We start from the raw sequence: 22,457 nt of genomic DNA, 5'->3' as shown, positions 1-22,457 counted from the left end.
AAGACATTCAAAAAAGAGCGCTATCTGCCCTCTTCTGCACATATGAGCAAATAGATGTCTGTGACTGGGTAGTGTCTTCAGGATTGACCGGGAAGAAAGAGTAATTCATTCTGCCCAGCTTTATGGAACCCTCCAGGGGTCATGTGGTTAAAAAAAAAAAAAAAAAAAAAACCTACAGTGAACACACAGACTCCTGAATCGAGCACGCTGATTAACAAACTGTGTGGTGAATCATGTATAACTCCCACACTGACTCCGAATTTTTTTAATTAGTTTTTAATTTAAATATGTTTGCATTTGATGTGTTGCAGTTCCTTTATTGTCCTACAGGTGGCACATGAGCAACTTATTGACTAAGTTTTTTTAGAATTGTATATATAGAATCAGGATATTTATAAAATCGTGATACTTAGAGAATTGCAAAACAAATACAAATAAAATCAGCACCTGGGTATCGTGATAATATCATATCAGGTGGTCCGTGGTGATTTCCATCTCTAAAATACTTAGTGACCCTTACTGATTATTATTATTATTATTATTATAAGATCATAATTTTTATCTTGTACAAAATAACTGAATTGAACAAACACTATGTCAAGCGATGTATAAGTTACTAAATATCTAACAGATGTACAGTGCAGTAGATTACAGAATGACTGTCCTACATACCGTCGGAGCAGAAGAGTCCGTCGAAGGCCGTGAGGCTGCAGTCGCACGTGTAGCCGTTATATTTCTCCACGCACTTGCCTCCGTTTTGGCAGCGCGTGCCGTAGCTGGGGCAGTGACCCGAGCAGCCGGGCTTCACCCCTGGAGTCACCTTGGCCCTCTCCTCCAGGTCAAGGGTCACGCCGTTCATCCTAAGCGAGCGAATGCATCCCAGAAATCCCCTCTGCCCTCCTGATGCGCCTAGAGCGAGAAATCAATACCCCTTTATTTATTTATTTATAGTCCATAAATTAGCATTAGAACGAAGTGTGTACCACTTGGGTGAGTTTATTATCTGAGAGAAAATCTTTATGTATTGTAAACAAGAGGAAGAGAAAGCTTCAGCTCTCAAGGATGAACGAAAACAAACAAAAACAATTACAGAGTGCGTTCATTTTACCGATGAAGAGCTGACTGAAGAGCTGGAGACGGGTGTGGCCTTGGGGCGGAGCTGGACGCACGTCTCTGTACGCTTTGTCCAGTCGCAGTATGGCTTCTTTCACGTTGCGCTCGGCCTCCACTCTGTGCCACTGGTTGTTGTTGAGGGGCGCCGACGAGCGCACGCTCAGCTCCACAGGCCCGTTGCCCACATCAAAGGAGAAGGAGACCACGTTAGGAGCTGCGTGAGATAATAAACAAGTAAACAAAAATAAAACAATTCAACTGACTTGGTAATGGATGTTGTTCTGATCGAAGGAATTTTAATGCAAGTCCTTCTTTACTTGGAAAAGCAGCAGGTAATTTTTTCTTGTAATGTTTCTTATGCAGTAACGTCTATAGAGAACGTTGTAGATTGTTGTAAATAACTTTCGTCTACAATAATGCATTAATAATAGTGCAATAACTATCTAAGTAACTCTTAGTATTTTGCTGTGGTGTAAAAGAAATAAATCATGCTGGCATGTTGGAAAACAATCTAGATCAGCGTGGACAAACTTTCTTATTATTTATTATTTTTCACCCCCACGTTTTATTCTTCAAAAAAAAAAACAACAACTCACATTTCAGCTCGATGCGAATGAAGTCGGTGTTCCCCAGGTTTTCCAGGAAGATTCCGTGCGAGGATGAGGTCTTGAAGTAGAAGCTGATGTCGGCGCTGGACTCGGCTTGGAATGTGGGGAAATGCAGATACGCTGCCGGGGTGATGAAGGACGCAGCGTTCCAGAAGTTCCCTAAGCAACGAGCAGAGTCATAGCTGAGATATCTTGTTTGAAACAAAAACCACAACAGGCACAAACCAGCAAGCACAGATTATAAGTCATTTGAATATCATTCAAGGGTGTAAAAAGTCTCATGCATCCTAAATTGTTTTTTTTCCCCAAAAAAATGCACTTCACGTACGATCTCCCTGGCAGCGGAGGGGTCCCACAGTAAGCTTGGCTTCGGATCCGGAACGCCGCGTGTCTCCGACAACCACTTGGGTAACGGGGAGATGGTCCTTATACATCAGCACACCTGCGTCCTCACGCCTGAGACCAAAGAAATCAAGAAAATAACACGCCAATAAATCATCCTGACCACCAGAGGGGGACGTGTCATTACGTCATTCCTCATGTCTGGACTTGTAGGTGTCTACGGAATCCATTTCATCTTATTCAGTTTGTCGAGCTCGCTGGACTTACATTAGAACCACACAGAGCTTGTACTAAAATGATGTCTGGTTCAGGGTAACTGTATATTGTAGTTATAGTACAGCTGATATGTAGAGCTGGACAACGTGACCAAAATATTACATCACAACACCTGAGTTTCAGTATTGTACATTTTGGCGCATATTGTACTTATACAACTGTAAAATAACAGGTTAACAAAAAGAGAGAAAAACAAACAAACAAGCAAAAAAAAAACAGAAAAAACAACTTGTACTAACCTTAGAACATTTTGGTATTTTAAAATAACAATAATAATGGTTAAAAAAAACAATTAGATTATACTGCATTTCGATAAAGGATACATTTGCTTAAGGTCTCAAAAATTGAATTATTTTCCATTTAAGTAAAATTTTAAAAAAGTGTTGTTTTTTTTAAGAAAATCTGCTGCACAGTGTAAAATTTATTGCCCTGTAAAAACACCGTACATACAGTTTCACTTTATTAGTTTCAAACTGTATTATAATTAGGCTTCATCCTGTTCCGTGTAATAACAGCCTTAGATGTTAGCGTATGTCAGAGAGAGAAAGAGAGAGAAAGGTTCTAATGTTCTCATGTCTCACCATTGTCTCTGGTCCGCGTCACAGTTGCAGTAGTAGTTTGGGTCGGTGCAGTTGCGCTCGATGCCGCAGGCGCATTTCTGGATTCCGGGCCCTGAGCCGCCCCAGTAGAAGTGTCTCTCGTTCCCACGTCCGACCCACCAGGTGTACGGCGGGCCGTCTAAAAAAAAAAAAAAAGGCCTTAAACATTAAAAAAAAAAAATTATAATACACAAAAAAATTACAATGCTACACCATGCTACAGTAGCATTTTTGATCTTTTAATTCTGATTAGATGGTGTTGATTAATCTTTTATTAATCTGATAGTTCAACATCAATCACAGCATTATATTAATGTTCTAATACACTGTCAAATCCATAATAACAACTTATAGTAAAAACAGTGTCATGTATAACCGCTGATATGGCAAGCTTTAATTAAGGAATTGCTACCAGTCAGAAGTACAGTTATAATTCTGGAATGTGCATGTTATCGTATATATATATATATATATATATATATATATATATATTACTGCTGCTAAGTTTTCTTCATAGAAAAGTTTATTTAACATTTATGGAAGGAGTCTCCAGTGTCAGTGGTTTCTAACAGTCATAGACCAAGCTCTAACTTAATATTGTATAGATTATTGTGTGTATATATATATATATATATATATATATATATATATATATATATATATATATACAGAAAACTTTATTTAATGTTTATGGAAGAAGGCTCCAATGTCATTGCTTTGTACAAGCATGATGTAACGCTATAACCTTCCTGAATCATAGAAAGATGTTCAGGACAGACAGGACAGTTTTTGAGGTTTTTCTGACACGCTATGATTTTTTTTTATTGTATGAATCAGAACGTATGTAATGTAAGTAATGTAAAATGTCCCTCTTTACAGTAATTCTTTAAAAAAAATAGTTCAGGTTGGGAAATAGCTCTGGTTTCACCGGCACCTGCAGGACATGGAAGCGAAAGCTCCAGGATGTTGGATTTAGGAGGATCGTAACAAGTCCAGAGGGACGGTGAGTAACTGCTTAGGGATAAAGTTACATGTTCAGTTTAAAGATGATTGAGTTACAGGATGTGCAGATGTACAAGAACTTAAAATGCCATAACATACACACACACACACACACTAACACACACACACATAGTACAACCAAAGTGTGCAGCTAAGTGTGCAGCTAACTTTAAAGTCTCGGTGTCCTCATTGTTTCTTTTGCAGCAGTTTGATTAATGTTTGTCCCGGGACATCACCTTCACAAGGACTATAAGTAGGTGAAGTGTACAGCTACTGGGTTAGAGATAAACATGTAAAATACAATAAATTAGAGTCTAAAGAGTGCAGATCGCTCATAATGCATTTCTCCAAGTGTATGAAAGAGGTAAGAGGGAAGCATTTCGGACAGGACGGATTAGGGAAAATGAGGATACAAACACACACACACTTCTGTATATAGATATACAGTATATATCTACACACTACCTGGGGAGTTGAGGAGGCGGGACATTCTGCACGTGTAGGCCACGTACTGCTCACAGTGTTCTGCGTTGCTGGTGATGGTGTTTAACTTAAAAAAGAAAACACACACACACAATACCGTACACATCACTTTAGGATACAGCCTTAAAACCTTAACAATGCTTAATACTGCTGCATTATTTTGAGGAAACTCATCTGATCGAAGCAAGAAAAGTAAAAACACCTGCTCTGTAGACACGTTGTAGCCGAGCTTCAGTACAGCGCCCTGCTCGGGAGCAGACGCTGAGCTCACTGCAGTCTGAGCCGGCAGGTCGTTCATCAGCATCATCCACACTTTCTCATCTTCAGTGTTTAACACGCACGCACACACACACAAGCAATACACATTGTATTGTAATAGACAGAACCAGAAAGTACGGGAAAAGACATTGCAATATAGTGATTACATCATACTGTAAGACAAACAAAAAAAGGCTCTCCACCCGTCATGTTGCAGGTGACTTTAAAGGGTTCGAGAGGTCCGCTCCCATCCGGATCGATCCAGTATGAGTCGGATCGTCGGCCCAGGTGCTTGTACTCCTCACATGACTGCTCGTAGATCGCTGCGGAAAAGCAGATGTAAGCACAATGTGATGTCCCTATACACCCTACCCACACCCTACACACACACGCGCACACACACACACACACACACACACACACACACACATACACACTCACTTAGAATAACTGCTACAACACGTTATTTCTGTACTACATTAATCATCTAAATTTAGAAGGAACGCTAAGAGAAGACAAAACACTGTTGGGGAGTTCGGTGATAATGCACACTTGCAATACGTTCCTCAGAATGTGTGTGTGTGTGTGTGGGTGTGGAATAACAGCAGTCAGCTAATCCTGTCCAAAGATATGTTAATAGTTTAATAAACTTGCTTGCACAGATGAAAACAGCAGTAGATATATGTACAATAATGAGAGATAATAATAATAATAATAAAATGATGACGTCATATAAAGGCGTACATGTGTGGCAGGTCGCTCCGTTGTATCCAGTTCCATCGCAGGAGCATTTAAACACGTCTCCAGTCTGAGAACACCGGCCTCCATGCTCACACGGGTTCGGGACACACCTGAAGAGAAATCAGCGAAATCAGATTCTCGTTCGACAGACACGCCTACAAGCTTCTTCTATGAATTAGAAAAGAAACCTCGCATTTTTATGCTGCAGACAGTACAGTACAGTATAGAGTAGGTTTAGTTCTCTTGTTTTATTTCAGTAATGCAAACACGCAGTGGATGTTCCAGTGTGTACGGCACCCTGGGCAAACTCCCCTTCTATGCCTCGTTTAGAAAAAAAAAGACATTTGGAACAACACAAATAAATAATCATAACATTTATAACTATATAAATATAAAAACGAGACTTGTCATTATGCACGGTTTATCATTCTACAGAACAGAAAAGAAATGAACCATAACGTCCTTGGATAATTCTGTGCTCTGGCACCGAAAAAATTATATAACAGAGCAGCAGAATAAAGTTTCAGTTGGAAATTCTCCACTCTTCCCTCTTTTTTTTTTTGTTGTAAGCTGAGCACTTGATGGCTTTGATCTTCTTTCATTCTTATTGATTGATTGATTAAGTGTCAAGACACCGCCAGACCACCTGGGGGATGTACAGACGGTGGACTTATATTATTTTTAATTATACAGTTTAGCATTCTATACAGTATCTCTCGCTCTCACTCATCGTCTATACCGCTTTATCCTGTATTTACAGGTGACTTAGGGTACGAGGCGGGGTACATCCAGGACTGGGTGCCAATCCATCTCAGGGCACTCACACACACACATTTACACACTTTGGGCAATTTGGAAACGGCAATTAGCCTAATCTGCATGTCTTCGAACTGTGGGAGGAAACTGGAGTACCTGGAGGAAACCCACCAAGCACAGGGAGAACATGCAAACTCGATGCGCACAGAGACAGGAATCGAACCTGCAGCCTGCAACAGTGCTAACAATTAAGCCACAGTGCTAACAATTATACAATGTATATAGCTTTTTTTTCTGCATATACTACCAGTGAAAAGTTTGGACACACCTTCTAACTCTGTGATCGTTCCTGATTTTTATTTCTTTCTACATTAAAAAACAATAATGAAGGCGTCCAAAATATATAATGATCTCCTTTTAAACCGTTCATGTTTACTTCTGCTCTGTAAAGCCTTCATAACGGCTCTTATCCAAGGTGCTGATTATTAATTAGTGATTTCTGAGGCTGGTAAATCTAAATGAAGTTCTCCTCTGCAGCAGAGGTCATTTTTAGTCGATGGTCTTCATGAGAGCCAGCTTTCATTATGGTGCTTGATGGATTTTGCAAATGCACTTGACAAAATCCCTCCTGCAGACCATGAACTGCAAGAATCGCTCTAGGAAGAAAATATTAGAAAGTGCGTCCAAACTTTTGACTGCTACCATGAGGTTTTCTTGTTCTTTGTTACCTTTCGTGGAGACTCAAACGACTAAATGTTATGTCATTATTTAAGATCTCAATCAATCCAATTACTGTCACTTTATTAACGCAGGAACACATTTATACCACATTATACAATCTTACAGTATATATATCCCAGATCACTCGAGCAAGATATTCCGGGCAGAGCTTCATCTCCCACATAAAACGAATGAGAGACGAGTACAGTTCTACATCAAAGAATCCAATTTTTCTCCTTGTATAATTTCTGACAAGCTGTCACAATCACTTAAACGGTATGCCTTTAAACAGAACGTAGCTCTGGGGCTGTCGTGATGATGAATGAGGATGCAGGTGTATAGCATACACGGGATGAGCACGGCCCATATTCTGCCCCATATGCCAGGCCCAGTTCTGTTCTGTGATGCGCTCTGGGAATTGTAACTCCAAACTCCTGCAGAGCAAAGGCAGGCTTAGATCAACAGGCTGTGATTCTGAGCATCCCGAGGCGGTCAGGGTGAACAAACAGGGACGGGTCAGTTAAAAAAAGTGGCTTTGAAGATTAGTTTCTGCTGAGCGGAATCAGTGAGATGAGAAGGACAGACGGTTTGGGTTTGTCGCTACAAAAGCTCTTTAGAAGAGTGCTAGTTATGTAAATCAGTGTATGGATTTACATAGAAATCAGCACTAATGCTACTCTTTCTTCAAAAGAAAGACAATTTATTAAAAGAAAAAGAGCAAACATTGTTCTTTCTCAATCTTGGTCTGAAGTGACATGCAAAGATTTGGTTATATTATTCCTAAACAGCACTTAGATGTGTACCCAGTTATCATACCGCACCTGTCGATGATGGCGCACATATCCAGGCTGACATTCTCGAAACTTCCCATCACACCCTGCTCTACAGCGTGCAAGTCCACCAGCTGGTCGTCCACGTGGATGAGCTGCATGCAGCCATGGAAGGAGCGCTGAGATGGTGAGAGGTCCGTCCGTGGAAAATAGCCTGTGTACGGAGAGCAGAACTCGGATTTCAGCCCGGGTTAGATTTTGAGAAAAAAAAAAAAAAGAAAAGAAATCATGCAACAGACCCAAACTTGACACTCTGACCTTGGATACAGTTAAAACTCAAGGTCACTTTACAGAGTCAAAAGAACAAATACAAACAAAAACAATCAGATATGAAGAGAGAGAGCAAGTTAAATCCCGATTTAAAATAATGCCGCTGCTATCCTATCCGTACCTTTTTAAACAGGAGGAGCCCCGTCATGTATGTGGAAGAGCACACAACAATTCTCATCCCTTTATATTAAAACTTGATTAGGAAAACATCTGTTTAATTTGTAATTAGCATCCAATTCCATATCCAATCCAAATCATTGTTTAGTAGTGGACCATTAAAAAAAATCTCTAAAAGCAGATTCTTATGTTAAAAAAAAAAAAGAAAAAACCTCCAAAGTAGTACTCTCCCACGGTGCGGATCTGGATGGGGAGAGTGGCTCTGACGGACGACATCTCATCACCGTTGATGGTGAGCGTAGCCGAGCTCTCTAGCGCCAGGACATGAACACTGTGCCACTGGCCGTCATTGAGGCCTGAACCTGGACAAGAGAGAAATGATTCAGAACAAATACTACAAACGATAATTATCTGTTATATCATCATACGAGGGGCGTTCAAGTCAAATCGGGACTTTTGATAACCGAACAAGTAAAAAAAAACTCCAATTATTTATCTATATAATCCCTTGCTACACTAAGGCACTTATTCTAGTTTACACTAGTGCTTGGATACTATCAAGGCAGAAAGTTGTCTCAGTACACCGGAGCCATGATCAGACTGCCTGCTTCATTTTTGAAATCCTGGCCCCCCCAGGAACTCCTTTAACCTTCCAAACATGTGGAAATGCCTTTGAATGAGGTCAGGACTGTACAGGGGGATGTGGAAATAACTCCCTAATGTGCAAATGATGTTGGTGAATGATTGTGTGTACAGTTCCCACAGACAGATGCATTTTTTTTTGGGATGCGTCTACATGGGAACGATTGTTGTGGGCTTCGAGGCACCTCTTCCGGGAACGGCTTCTTCAAAAAAATTTTTACTGTTAAAATCTTCTATAAATGTTCTTTAGTTTTTATATATTTATTTATGAGAAATTTATACTAACTCTTGTTTATCTAGGCACATTTTTCTCACACATACACACTTCCATAAATTTTCTTTTCAAATTTTCTTTTCATTTTTGTGAAGCTGCTTTGAAACAATGACCATTGTTAAAAGCGCTACAGTATATAAATAAAATTTAATTTAATTGAATTAATCACAAGTCCTGGTTTGACTTGAACGCCCCTCGTAGATCTAAAGCAATGTTATACTGGAGGGACGGCTTGGACAAAAATCTGTTTAATTATTTCTCTTTTCCAAAATGAAGTCAGTATAAGAATATAAGTTTGGTGTCTGAAAAGCTTTAATAATAGCTTTATTTATAACTTATTACTGACTTATTATTATTATTATTATTAACCTTTTTATTAATAACAAATTTATAATCCATAATCCATAATCATATTGTCCTGTAAGAATATTGTCCCGATACAATATTTACACCTTTGCTGCAGTTTTGCGTTCCACTTCTCCACCTTTAAATTACATTATAGCCCAGTTGGCTTTAATATACTGAAAGATTTTTAATATACAGATACAGTACTTGGTTAAAACTACTAATCACTAATCACTATTTTAAAAAGGGGTCATAATCAACCATAGAGCTTTTACTGATGTAACTAACATTAACTGTCGGGATTGTTGTCCACTGTTGTTGCTGTGATGCAATTTCAGTGCAAAATATTACACAAATTTATAAAGTCCACTGTAGTAAAACAGACTTAATAAACATGTGGGTCTGCATCTGTAAAAGTGATGTTAAAGTACTATAGCCTTTTATTAGCTTTGAGTACAAGTGAAATCAGCAATGTTGTTTTTTTTTTTTTCACTTTGCACTGTGAATGTTCCAACGTGGGAAACAGAGTTATTACAACTTGCAAATTAAGACTTACAGTATAAGAACGCAGCAATATAATGTCTAGTGTATCAGGGATGGTGGAGCTGTCATGCATTAATGTTTCGCCAACACTGCCTTAGAGCATCTCTAAATCATTATACACTCACCTCTAAAAGCACAAATCATCTCAGTACTAATTGTATAAAAATGGTTTCATAATGCGAGAATGCTTTACAAAGCATTAATTTGAGATGATTATATCACACTATCCGCGACGCCAAACTGTGTCCTGAAAAAGAAAGTGATGCTGCTTCCAGATGCAAATACAAACCGTTTCAGCTCCAGGCCAAAACGAGAAAGCAAATTTAAACACCAAACACATCTTGGCTGGTGTGAGGAAATTCATCACACATACATAAATTGATTACGCAGTCATTAAGGAGTGCATAAGCAAGCGACTATAAGTATTAGTCTTAGTAGTGTTCACAAAATCCTGTAAGGATTAAAGAGAAGCTTTTATGTCAGTTACCAAATTGGCATCACAGGCATGAGATCATTGTTACCTGAGGAGATGTCCACACGTGTGTTCTTCCCCTGTGAAATGTAAATATGCACCACCACTTTGCCGTCCACCAGGCTGACCTCGACTCCGCCGGGCATCATGGGTGTGAACATCAGCAAGCCGCTGGGGCTCCACGTACGGAACTGCAGGCTCACCGACACGGTGTCCGCGTCGCTGCGGCCCGGCAGCTGCAGAGTGCTGCTGGAGTTAAAGAAGGCTGGGAACGTCGGCGAGGATCCGCACGTGTACGTCAGGTTACGCTGAGGAAACAGCATACACACAGAGTTTTAAATCTGAAGAAATATTTTGGACACGATTATTGTGCTAGTGTGCTATTGTGCTTCCATGACTTGGACTATAAGACAAAATTGTGTTGGTTTGGGAATGTGCCTATTACTGTTATTACGATACTGTACATGTGTTACTTCAAACATCCATCTAGGAACTTTTGTAGTCCAAACAGGGACCGTGAAGGCCTCCGGTCAACATTCACACGCAGATTCACACATAATCTGCATGTCTCTGGACTGTGGGAGGAAACAGGGGAAACTAGAGGAAACCCACCACGCTCGGGGACAGCATGTATATATACAGGGGTTGGACAATGAAACTGAAACGCCCGGTTTTAGGCCACCATAATTCATTAGTATGGTGTGAAGCCTTCTTTTGCAGCCAATACGGCATCAATTCAACTTGGGAATGACAGATGCAAGGCCTGCACAGTGGCCAGAGGGATTTTGAGCCATTCTTCTTGCAGAATAGTGGCCAGGTCACTACGTAATGCTGGTGGAGGAAGAAAACGTTTCCTGACTCGCTCCTCCAAAACTCCCCAAAGTGGCTCAATGATATTTAGATCTGTGCAGGCCATGTGAGATGTTCAACTTCACTTTCATGTTCATCAAACCACTCTGTCACCACTCTGTCTTGTTGTGTGTATTGGTGCATTATCACCCTGATACACAAAACCGCCTTCAGGATACAATATTTGAACTAGGGATGCACCGAAATGAAAATTTTGGGCCGAAAACGAAACCGAAATTTTTGGATGCACTTGGCCGAAAACCGATACCGAAACCGAAAATGGCTTCATTAAAAAACATGTTTAAAATATTTTCTTTTTGTTTGGATTAAAAACCTACAAATTAATTAAAATTATTGCAACTTTGCTGTCCTCATCTGAAACTTTGAAGTGCTTCCAAACCGCCGACATACTCCGTGTTTGATGTGTAATGACAGCGCGAACGAGACGGGAGGATGGGAGAGGCGTGGCGACAATTTCGGCTTTTATTTTCGACGCTTTCTTACATTTCGGCCGAAACCGATAATGCTATTTCGGCCGAAAATTTTCGCCGGCCGAAATTTCGGTGCATCCCTAGTTTGAACCACTGGGTGCACATGGTCCTCCAGAATGGTTCGGTAGGCCTTGGCAGTGATGGAAGTATTAGGCCTGGGGAATGTCATGATATTGCAGCTCAAACCATCATTGATCCACCCCCATGCTTCACTCTGGGCATGCAATAGCCTGGGTGGTACGCTTCTTTGGGGCTTCTCCACACCGTAACTCTACCAGATGTAGGAAAGACAGTGAAGGTGGACTCATCAGAGAACAATACATGTTTCACATTGTCCACAGACCAAGATTTTGGCACCACTGAAACCAACGTTTGGCATTGGCATCAGTGACCAAAGGTTTGACTATAGCAGCCCGGCCATGTACATTGACACTGTGGAGCTCCCAACAAACAGTTTTGGTGAAAACAGGAGTGTTGAGGTGCACATTTAATTCTGCAGTGAGTTGGTCAGCTGTGGTTTTATGTTTTTTGGATACAATCTGGGTTGGCACCCGCACATCCCTTTCAGACAGCTTCCTCTTGCGTCCACAGTTACTCCTGTTAGATGTGGTTTGCACTTTTTGGTGGTATGCTGACATCACCCTGGATTCCGTGGCTCTTGATACATCACTAAGACTTGCTGTCTTGGTCACAGATTTGCCCTCTTTCAAACTCTGATATATCACCCATAATGTTGTGTGCATTGCAATATTTTAAGCAGTTACCCTGCTAACTAAACCTTCACACTCTGCTCTTACTGGTGGAATGTGTAATCGATGAAGATTGGCCACCAGGACTGCTATAGCCAAACCTTTGGTCACTTGTGCCAATGCCAAACGTCAATTTCAATGGTGCCAGCAGCAAAAATCTTGGGCTGTGGACAATGTGAAACATGTATGGCTCAAAAGTAGCCATGAAACCTCCAACACTAAATTGGCGACACAGTGTTTTAGTTTCATTGTCCAACCCCTGTATATATATATATACAGTATATATATATATATATATATATATATATATTAAGACTTGACAAAGAGCAAAATGAAAATAAACTACAAGGGCTGTATAAGTCAAACTGGGACTTAATCTGGAGGCCAAAGTCATTAAGCTAAGCTTCCTCAAGACATAATATATTGGGGCGTTAAAGTCAAAGTGGGACTTTTGATTGTGCAGTACAACAGAGCAGATATGAGAGCAAAAACTCCCTTTGCAACACTAATGCACATATTCCAGCATTTTACAAGTGCTTGGATACCATCAAAGTAGAAAGTTTTCTCAGGACACCTGAGCCATGATTGGACTGCCTGCTTCATGTCTGAAACATTGGCGTTCCAGGAACTCCTTTAATAGCCCAAACATGTGGAAATTCCTTGAAGCGAGGTCAGGACTGTGAGAGGGACGTGGGAATAACTCCTAGCCGAGTTCCTGAAACATGCAAGTGGTGATGGTGAATGATTGTGTGTACAGTTCCCACGAACAGATGCGTCTCTTCTGAAAGTTGATTACAAGTTACCCTTCAATTTTCAAGTATCAGATGCTCTAACCGCTGAATGTTCACTGGAGCGGCTGCAGTGGGCTCTGAGCCACTTTGGCCGGGACATATGTCATTCTTTAAAATGTTTGCACCATTCAGATGTTTTATAGGATTAAGACGTTCATCACCGCTCTGTGCTTGAAGTCTTTTGTAAGTGTCAATCACTTTTGCTCCTTTTCGTTAAAAGTCCTGGTTTGACTTGATTGCTCCCTAATAAAATCATAAAACTGCATCTAATTTGGATTCTTGAAATTATTTAACATAAAAAAATATTTTTGTACACTCACTACATATACTGTACAGCACAGCAACATATACAGTATAAAACAAAAGGTCTAATACTCCAAAGGAAGTGAATGCACAGAGAATCTGGGAAATGATTTGGTTACATAGGTGTACATGCATTGTCGTTACCCTAGTGTCCAACTCATTAGTTCACTGCTTCCACTAATGAGTTGTTCACTGCAAAACAGCTGTCTACATGGTTTCTACTGGGGAATCAAACAACACACACACACACACACACACACACACACACACACACACACACACACACACACAACACACTGCAGAAGAAGGTTTAAGAACAGTGGGAAGTAAAGTCACACTTGTTTATGGCTAAAAACTAAACTCTCCAAGCTTAATGCACTGCAAACGGTTGGACATAGCACAAATGAGAGTCGTTCAAAAGCATGACAGAGAGCATGACAAGTCAGATTTTGCTTGCTTTGTCATGACAATCCAGCCAGTACTCTCGAATGCAGTGTGTTCTGAAATAGCTAACTAACTAAATGATGACAACTTCCCACGCAAAGCACCGACCTGCTCTCCTTCACTGTGCTTAGTGAAGCAAACATGTGGACTAATGTTCCTACTAACTGAGCATCTGGACCCAGCATGAGCCTCGCCGAGTGAGATGGTCCAGAACCACCACTGACTCAGCTGCTAAAAAAGGGGATTAAAAATAAACCCTTACAAAGCTGGATGTGTCGACTCGTTTCCTGCGTGTGAGGTTGGTGATGTTGTCCCCGTTGTAGTGGATGTCCTCCATGCAGCCGATGAAGTTCTGCGGAGCTCCTGAACTGGGCTTGGCTGATGCAGGCATACCTCCAAAACTGATCTGTAAACACAATTGTACTTAGATCATTATTTTGAGATAACAGACTCATTAGATGTTTTTTTTATTCCTCGCTCGATGTAAATAATATGAGAAATGTCAGGGTTGCAAATGAATGTTATCGGACTAATTCTGTCCACAATGGCTCTCGTCAGGATCAATCAGCTGGGAAACGTGTAAGATACGCTATAAAAGCAAGATACTTTGTTTATATAACATATTTGTCTTAAAATAACAAGATGTTTTGTTGCAGTGACAAAATGCTTGTCTTGTGAAAACAAGATGCTTTTTTTTGTTCAATAATAAGATATTTTCATGCAATAACATTATATAATTATAAATAAGTCTTAACAATAACAAGATACTTTCTTATATAATACGAACAAGATTTTTTATTGTGAGTGTTTCTCACAATAAAAAGGCTTTCGCATGAGAACAAAATACTTTCTAATATCATAAGAACAAGCCAATTTTTAATCTTATAGGAACAAAATAGTCTCTCATAAAAACGAGAGGTTGTATAATAATGACGAAAACATTTCTTCTTAAGACATATTTATCTCAGTTAATTAGATAAATATCTCAAATCTAAATGATTTTTTTTAACTAAATGTGTTTCTAATAGTAACAAGATACATATATCACTATAATGAAATGTGTCCTTAGAATAACAAGATGTTATTCTAACAGTAATGAGGCACGTATTTAAGAATAATTGGATGTCTTTCCAACGAACACAATAAATATCCTAACACATACAATGACCATGCATTCATTCTTGCAAAAAGTTGTGAGGAAGAATGTGTGTGGATGCAGGCTATAAGAGGCATGTCAAAGCTCTAAACCCCACACTGCCCCAGATAGTGTTTTCACGTGTCAGTCACTGCTAATAAGCCTTAGTAAACAATTTTACAATTGTTGCAGTGAGAAATTTCTGCTTGCATCAGGGTAATAATTAAAGAAACCAGTGAATAAAAAATAATAATAATAAAAAAAAAAAGGTCAGAAGAAGCAAGAGGGACAAAGTTGCATTATTATATTTCGGTATTATCAGACTTATATTCAAATATTCATGGCCTAGCCGCTGCCTGACGTGACTCATGGGACAGGCAGAGGGGTTGCTGAGAGATAGCTGGAGGCTAATTTAAAAATCTGTCCAAAGCCTGCGTTTTTGCGTCTCATAAATGAATAATAATGCCAGACATTTCAACAGAAGCGCAAATAATGATGAAATACCACCTCAGGATTACAAGATGTACCGCAGCCAGTGTTATAATTCAAGCTAAGAAGTCAGAAATCTGCACCAACACAGCAAAAGGAAACAAGCTCAAGCCCTGACCTCGTAGTCCAGGTCGAGATGGTCGAACTCGCCGTTGGTTCGGAAACTCTGCGTGTGCTCGTCCAGGGTAAAGTTCACGCTGCGGCGGTATCTCTCGATCCGCACAGTGTGCCAGTGGTCATCGTCCAGCAGGCTGCCGCTGGACACTGAGGTGTGACCTTGGATGGAGCCGTACTGGTTGCTACCTGGAGCAGACAAGCATCAGGCGGAGATGTTAAACCTCTCAGAGTTTATCACAAAAGGATGGAAAATACATGTTCAAACTAAACAAAAGGACAAAGTCTGAAGCTTAGAAAACATGTCTAGAACTAAACATGGTCATGGCATTATGGTTTTTGGTGAAGCACTAACAACATAGTCACACAGTTGAGCACTTCATTTAGAACAATTCGATATTTAAATTTTCTTCTGGCTAGCATATGCAAGTTAGTATAATCATTCGCTTCATTTGTTTTAAATGTGGCATTTTCTCCAGGTGATATATACTTTGTTTTACATGTAGCATATTTACAGGCTGGATGTTTTTAAACAGGCTAGTTGTTTAAAACCTAGCATATTTACAGGCTAGTTGTTTTACATTTAGCATACTCACAGGCTATTTATTTTAAACTTAGCATGCTATACTTAGAGGCTAGTAGTTTTAAACGTAGCATTTTTTAATACAGGCTAGTTGTTTTACATGTATTATACTCACAGGCTAGTTGTTTCAAAGTTAGCATACTCACAGGCTCGTTGTTTTACATTTAGCATACTCACAGGCTAGTTATTTTAAACTTAGCATGCTATACTTAGAGGCTAGTAGTTTTAAACTTAGCATTTTTTAATACAGGCTAGTTGTTTTACATGTATTATACTCACAGGCTAGTTGTTTCAAAGTTAGCATACTCACAGGCTCGTTGTTTTACATTTAGCATACTCACAGGCTAGTTATTTTAAACTTAGCATGCTATACTTAGAGGCTAGTTGTTTTAAACTTATCACACTTAAAGACCATAATTGTTTTAAACTTAATATTTACAGGTAGTTGCTTGACATTCATCATATCCATAGGCTAGTAGTTTTACACTTAGTATAGTAAACTTAGTATACTCACAGGCTAGTTGTTTTACATTTATTTGACACACAGGCTAGTTGTTTCAAAGTTAGCATACTTACAGGCTAGTTATTTTAAACTTTTAAACTTAGCATGCTATACTCAGAGGCTAGTTGTTTTAAATTTAGCATTTCTACAGGCTAGTTGTTTTACTGTATTATACTCACAGGCTAGTTGTTTCAAACATACTATACTCATCGGCTAGTTGTTTTAAAGTTAGCATATTTACAGGCTACTAATTTTACATGTAGTGTACTTACAGGCTAGTTGTTTTAAACTTATCAAACTCACAGACTATAATTGTTTTAAACTTAGCATATTTACTGGGTAGTTGCTTGACATGTAGCATATTCTTAGGCTAGTTGTTTTACACTTAGTATAGTAAACTTAGTACATTCAAAGGCTCATTAAAAAAAAAAAATTAGCATAGCCACAGGTTAACCATGGCCACATGGCATACACTTGGCATGTTCATGGTCTAAAAATTTAATCAGAAGAAAGCTCATTCTGTTCAAACTTTTAAAAGCTCATAAAGCTCCAATAAAGTGTTAAGTCATAAGTCATTCCTTTCTAACTCATAACCATGTAACACATGAATCTCTCTTCATTATAATGCCATGTGGTGTTCTAAATAATTATAAAACAACTGTTATATTTATTAACACTTATAAATGACTTATTAATAGGCATTATTATATCATTCATATGCAGCAGTGAAAAGCTTGCCTGCATAAATTTGCCCTCTCGTGTCAAATTTTATCCACATTTGGCTCGTGGGCGGGTGTTAATTTCTAGCCCAGCTTGTACTAAATTAATTCCAAGGGAGACAGCCAGTTTTCTTCTTTCCAAAAAGAAGATGCTACACACTCCTCAATCGCATGGATTCACAGTTAAGACCTCAAGGTGAAGGGTCTGGTCAAGTAAAATCTTACCCAGGGGTGTTGAAACTATGCGGCTGTGCTAGATTTTTTGCAGGCGGGCTGCTAGGCAAAAGCAGCCTTTGTTTTGCACGGCTTTTATTTATTTACTTATTATTATTATTTTTTTATTATACAACAGCTAGGTATAGACAAACAATTTATGAATTTTTACTTGACATGCCGTAAGTGGGGATATCCTGGCACAACCTCACTTGGACTCACTCCATTGGATAAACTTAAACCGTTGAATTATAGGACGTCAACAATCCATTCATTCAAAGAGAGGTAGCTGGACTACAACCAGAGATCGAAATCTCTTTACGGACATTTTTGGAGCGGAGACTAAAGAAACAAAGTCAAAACACACAAACGAAAACACTAAGTCTGGTGTCTTCAAGCACATTTTGTCAGAACTGTTGGATAAAAGCAGTATGACACTTGCGTTCATGAGGTTGTTAACGATATCCCCACACTACATACCTATTCATATAAGAGGATATCATTTATTATGTAATGGTAGACCTGTATAAATATGAAAGTCGGGCGAATATAAGCTAAAATCTGGTGCTGGCAGTGGGAGTACGGGCGCCAGGCCCCGACTTCCAACATCTATGATATTACCCAGATTGATCTGTAGCAGCAGTTTGGCCCTGCGTAGCTCCAGACTGAGATAATCGCCTTGCTGTCCCTCTCCGTGAAGCAGAAGCCCGTCTCCTTTACTGGTCTTAAACTTTAACGAAATAACGTCTTTCAGGATCTTCATCTTCTTCTGTCGGAAGCGGTAAGAGAGTACTCCCTGTCCATCGAAACTGATCACATCGGCCCCTTAAATCACATGGAAAAAAGAGGACAGGTTAAAAAAAAGTATATGGGAAAGTCATTGTGTCTGAATTGTCACCTGAAACTCACTCTCTTTGTAGAATTTTTTTGGATAAATTTCTAGATAAGCAATGAATATCTCCTATTTTCTTCACAATTTGGCAGTCATGCTATGCAGTCGTTATATTCTATATAATCCCCTGCTACATTAATGCACTTATCCCAGAGTTTTGCTAGTGCTTGGAAACCATCCAGGTAGGTGCTTTACATGTAAAATGCTGGCCTACCAGGAACTCCCATAATGATGTGTACAGTTCCCACAGACAGACAGATGCATCTCTTAAAGTATCAAGTTATCCATCGATTTTTAAGGATCAGCCAGGAACTGGCCAAGAACGGCCTTTTTTAAAAATCTTTGCACCATTCAAATGTTTTACTGCGGATGAGAGTCTCATCAAACTTACTGTGCTTAAAGTCTTCTGTAAATTGCCATTCGTTTTATGCCATCAATTGGTTCATCACAAGTCCCAATTTGACTTGAACGCCCCAGTAGTTCGACTGTATTCTATATTCTACTGATCAAATTGCTTTTTTTACGAAGAACATTTGGAAAATGATGTAAGCCAAAAATCTCCTATTCTAAGTGATAACTCAGGCATTGCGTAAGCTCTTGAAGCAAAAAAGCATTCAAAAAAAAAAAACAAGAAATGTAGGATTGATAAAGTCCACAACCAAAAGTTGCAAAAAAAAAAAAAAAATGCTTATGCGATATGTATTACAGGCTTATAATCAGTTTTAAATGGATCAAAATGTTCTTGCATTAAGCCTTTTTTCCTTTCCTGTATCAACACTTCTTTTAAGATGTTGCATCACTAGTAATATCGTAACCTTCGCTCAAAACTCCATTTGCTGTAACACACTTAGGCCTCCAAACATGGCTGTCACACCTTATAATACTTCAGCACGTTCAGAGTGGCCAAACAGTATATGCAAGTCTTGGAATATTGTTTCATGGTTCTGGTTTTGGTGTAGGTTTTAATTTATCTTTCTGTTTAGTTCCTCGATTAAATATCATTACTACATTTGCATCCTGTTCCAGTCTCATTTTCTGACAAGTTATCATAAACCCAGACAAACTCCTGTCACTAGAGTTAGATCATTTTTACAGTTTCAGAGTACAAGTAATGAGCCTCATTTAAAACTCATTTAAGAGACATTAAGTGGACCCTAAGAGACAAGTTGTACTTTTGAGTGTGCTATGTTATTTATCATCTCAGCAAGTCAATGTGGCTCTGCATGAAGTATGAAAAGTTCAGTACTTTTTAAATAATGCATTACTGAAAACAATTCAGTTTGCGTGCAAATCCCTACTTGAGGTATAACATGACACAGCTATGTGTATACAGTATAAAATAGAAAATAATTAAAAAGTCATTGTACATCATTGAGGTACATAAATCTTAGCACATTAATGGGTTTATGGAAGTTGTGCAAATAATTTATGTTTTGCACACTAATGATTGGGACACATGTACAAATTTATTTAAAAAAAGATTAAGCCTATAGAAGACGCTAATATGTAGCTAATATGGTTATTTGCACTATGAGTTATATAACAGACCCATTAACCCCTGACTATCTCACTTAATTTATTTATCCCATAAATTATATAGGGTGTTCAAGTCAAACTGGGACTTGTGATTGAAGGTGTAAAACTTACATTTATAGAACATTAGCAGCTGTCACTCTACTATATGTCATTGTTACAGATCTACAAGGGACGTTCAAGTCAAACCAGGACTTGTTATGCAATTTCTGCTGAACAAAAACGATTGACGTTTAAATCACCCGTATAGTCCTGACCCCGCTCCAAGCTCTTACTACATGTGTGGGCCATTAAAGGAGGCCAGCGTTTCAGACATGAAGCAGACAATCTGATCACGGATAGACTGTTTTTACTCGTCTGTTATTTTGCACAGGTCAAAAGTCCTGGTTTGACTTGAACACCCCTCATATTTTAAACTATTAAACTTCCTGCAGTTAATCAGTTAATCCTAAAAAAAAAAAAAACAATAAGATAAATACTAGCTAAGAGTTAAAAAGCAGGCACTTTTGGCTATAACAGGAGTTCCTGGGAGCCCAGCATATCAGATGTAAAGCAGGCAGACTGATCACAACCAGGTTGGTTTTACTGTCATAATTGTGTTCTGTTATTCTGTACAGTCAAGATAAATAGTTAAATATTTTAACCTAATAAAAACCCTGCAGTAAATCAGTAAATCTGAAGAATTAAAGCAGGTACTTACAATATGCGCAGCCGTAGACCTCGACCCTCATCCCGACTCGCCCTTCTTTACTCCATTCTAAGGGAATAAAACGCAGATATCGGGCCACGATGGTGTATTGAAGCTCGTGACGAACCACTCGCTCCGAGTTCCAGTTACCTGAGAACGTCTGTGAGATAAGTGAAGAGACCCATCAGACCCGAACACAATCTCCTGTGATTGCTTAACTGTCTAAACACATCAATCAGACGATGCCTCAGTGCACCCGGCTTGCACGATGACAATCCTCCATTCTAATTTACTTCGGTTCATTAGCTGTGAGCAATTCTTTTTTCAATTTTATTTATTATCTCATAATATACAAAGTGAGTGATGAGTGCAATAATGCTGCACTCCATTCCTGGACCCTGAGGAGAATCAATTATTTACTGTAATTAGTAATAAAGGAAGAGGAGAAAAAAGGTAGGGAAGTTAAGAAAATATAAAAATGAGGAATGGAGTGTGTATAGTACAAAAAAGGATTTGGTCTTTGGTCACAAGGACTGCTTGTTTTATTAGGTACAGAGAACTAGAGCAAAACTTCTAAGTAAAATTCTAAGATATTTAGATAAAATAATCAAACTGGATATCTTAAACAGTTTTTAAAACAATAATTTAGTCCAGTGGTAATCCTTAGAGTTGGGGAACTAATTACATTACAAAATTACTGTCATTAAAAAGTAATCAGTTACATTACAACGCTACTTTCTGATAAAAGTAACTAGTTTAAGTACTTTTCCATCACAGAAAATAAAAACTCCTTTGTGATTCCTCATGCATGTTGTTTTGAATGAATTTTGGTGCTGTGATTAGGTTTCCATCTTTCCGCGCGCAAAATTAAACATGTAGATTTTTTGGCGGGCCTCGCCGAAGCTTGCGAACCTTGCAGAACTTCACAGAACGTCTGCGGGCAATCGCAGCAGCTTACGGTGCCTAACACCGCATCTCACCTTGAGTCAAACCGCATAGGTGAGATAGGGGTATAATAGCAGGAATAACAAGGGGTTATTAGGGGCGGGGCTTGTAGGAAGACTTTCACATACACAATAATGGATTGGGAATGACTGCTGTCTGTCTCACGAATTACATAAATTGCATTGCATCTGAATAATGCATTACATTTTTGAAAAAATAACTAAATAACTAAAGACTTAAATGGCGGACATAACGCGTTAGATTACTCGTTACATCATAAAAGTAATCCAGGTACTCTAACATGTACTCTAACGCGTACAAGTACTAATCCAAGTACTCCCAACACTGGTAACACTAATAAGAGCTCATGATGCTGTTTCAATAATGTCAAAAGTACCATCACATTAAAAAAATAACAAAATGAATAAATAGTATAACTGCATGAATTATTTTTTTAAATAAAATTATTTTAAATTATAATGTTTATATATACAAACAAACAAATGAATAAATATGTTTGCATATTGTAATATATTATGATGTATTATATTATACTGTTAAATTTCATGCATTATTTGTTGTTCTAATACAATAATTATAATGTTTAAAAAGCATACCAATGAATA

The 22,457-nt window shown here is 38.8% G+C and overlaps 1 protein-coding gene across 1 annotated transcript in view; it reads right to left on the bottom strand.

Annotated features, from left to right (window-relative positions):
- cntnap2b (contactin associated protein 2b) overlaps positions 1-22,457 on the bottom strand; it is a 60,400-nt gene that overhangs the window by 12,702 nt on the left and 25,241 nt on the right. Inside the window, exons 4-19 of the mRNA XM_053486780.1 lie at positions 20,899-21,046; positions 18,395-18,598; positions 15,761-15,945; positions 14,281-14,424; positions 10,441-10,699; positions 8,328-8,477; positions 7,720-7,882; positions 5,426-5,532; positions 4,885-5,004; positions 4,626-4,744; positions 4,406-4,490; positions 2,921-3,077; positions 2,050-2,177; positions 1,710-1,880; positions 1,109-1,327; positions 673-909 (exon numbers count right to left, since the gene is read on the bottom strand). Coding sequence (XP_053342755.1) covers positions 673-909; positions 1,109-1,327; positions 1,710-1,880; positions 2,050-2,177; positions 2,921-3,077; positions 4,406-4,490; positions 4,626-4,744; positions 4,885-5,004; positions 5,426-5,532; positions 7,720-7,882; positions 8,328-8,477; positions 10,441-10,699; positions 14,281-14,424; positions 15,761-15,945; positions 18,395-18,598; positions 20,899-21,046 — 2,596 coding nt within the window. The remainder of the gene's footprint in view (positions 1-672; positions 910-1,108; positions 1,328-1,709; positions 1,881-2,049; positions 2,178-2,920; positions 3,078-4,405; positions 4,491-4,625; positions 4,745-4,884; positions 5,005-5,425; positions 5,533-7,719; positions 7,883-8,327; positions 8,478-10,440; positions 10,700-14,280; positions 14,425-15,760; positions 15,946-18,394; positions 18,599-20,898; positions 21,047-22,457) is intronic.

This window comes from Clarias gariepinus, chromosome 25 (assembly GCF_024256425.1).
Source record: "Clarias gariepinus isolate MV-2021 ecotype Netherlands chromosome 25, CGAR_prim_01v2, whole genome shotgun sequence".
NCBI classification, from domain to species: domain Eukaryota; kingdom Metazoa; phylum Chordata; class Actinopteri; order Siluriformes; family Clariidae; genus Clarias; species Clarias gariepinus.
The sequence above is the reverse complement of the archived record's forward strand: the minus strand, read 5'-3'. Positions and strand labels throughout refer to the sequence as shown.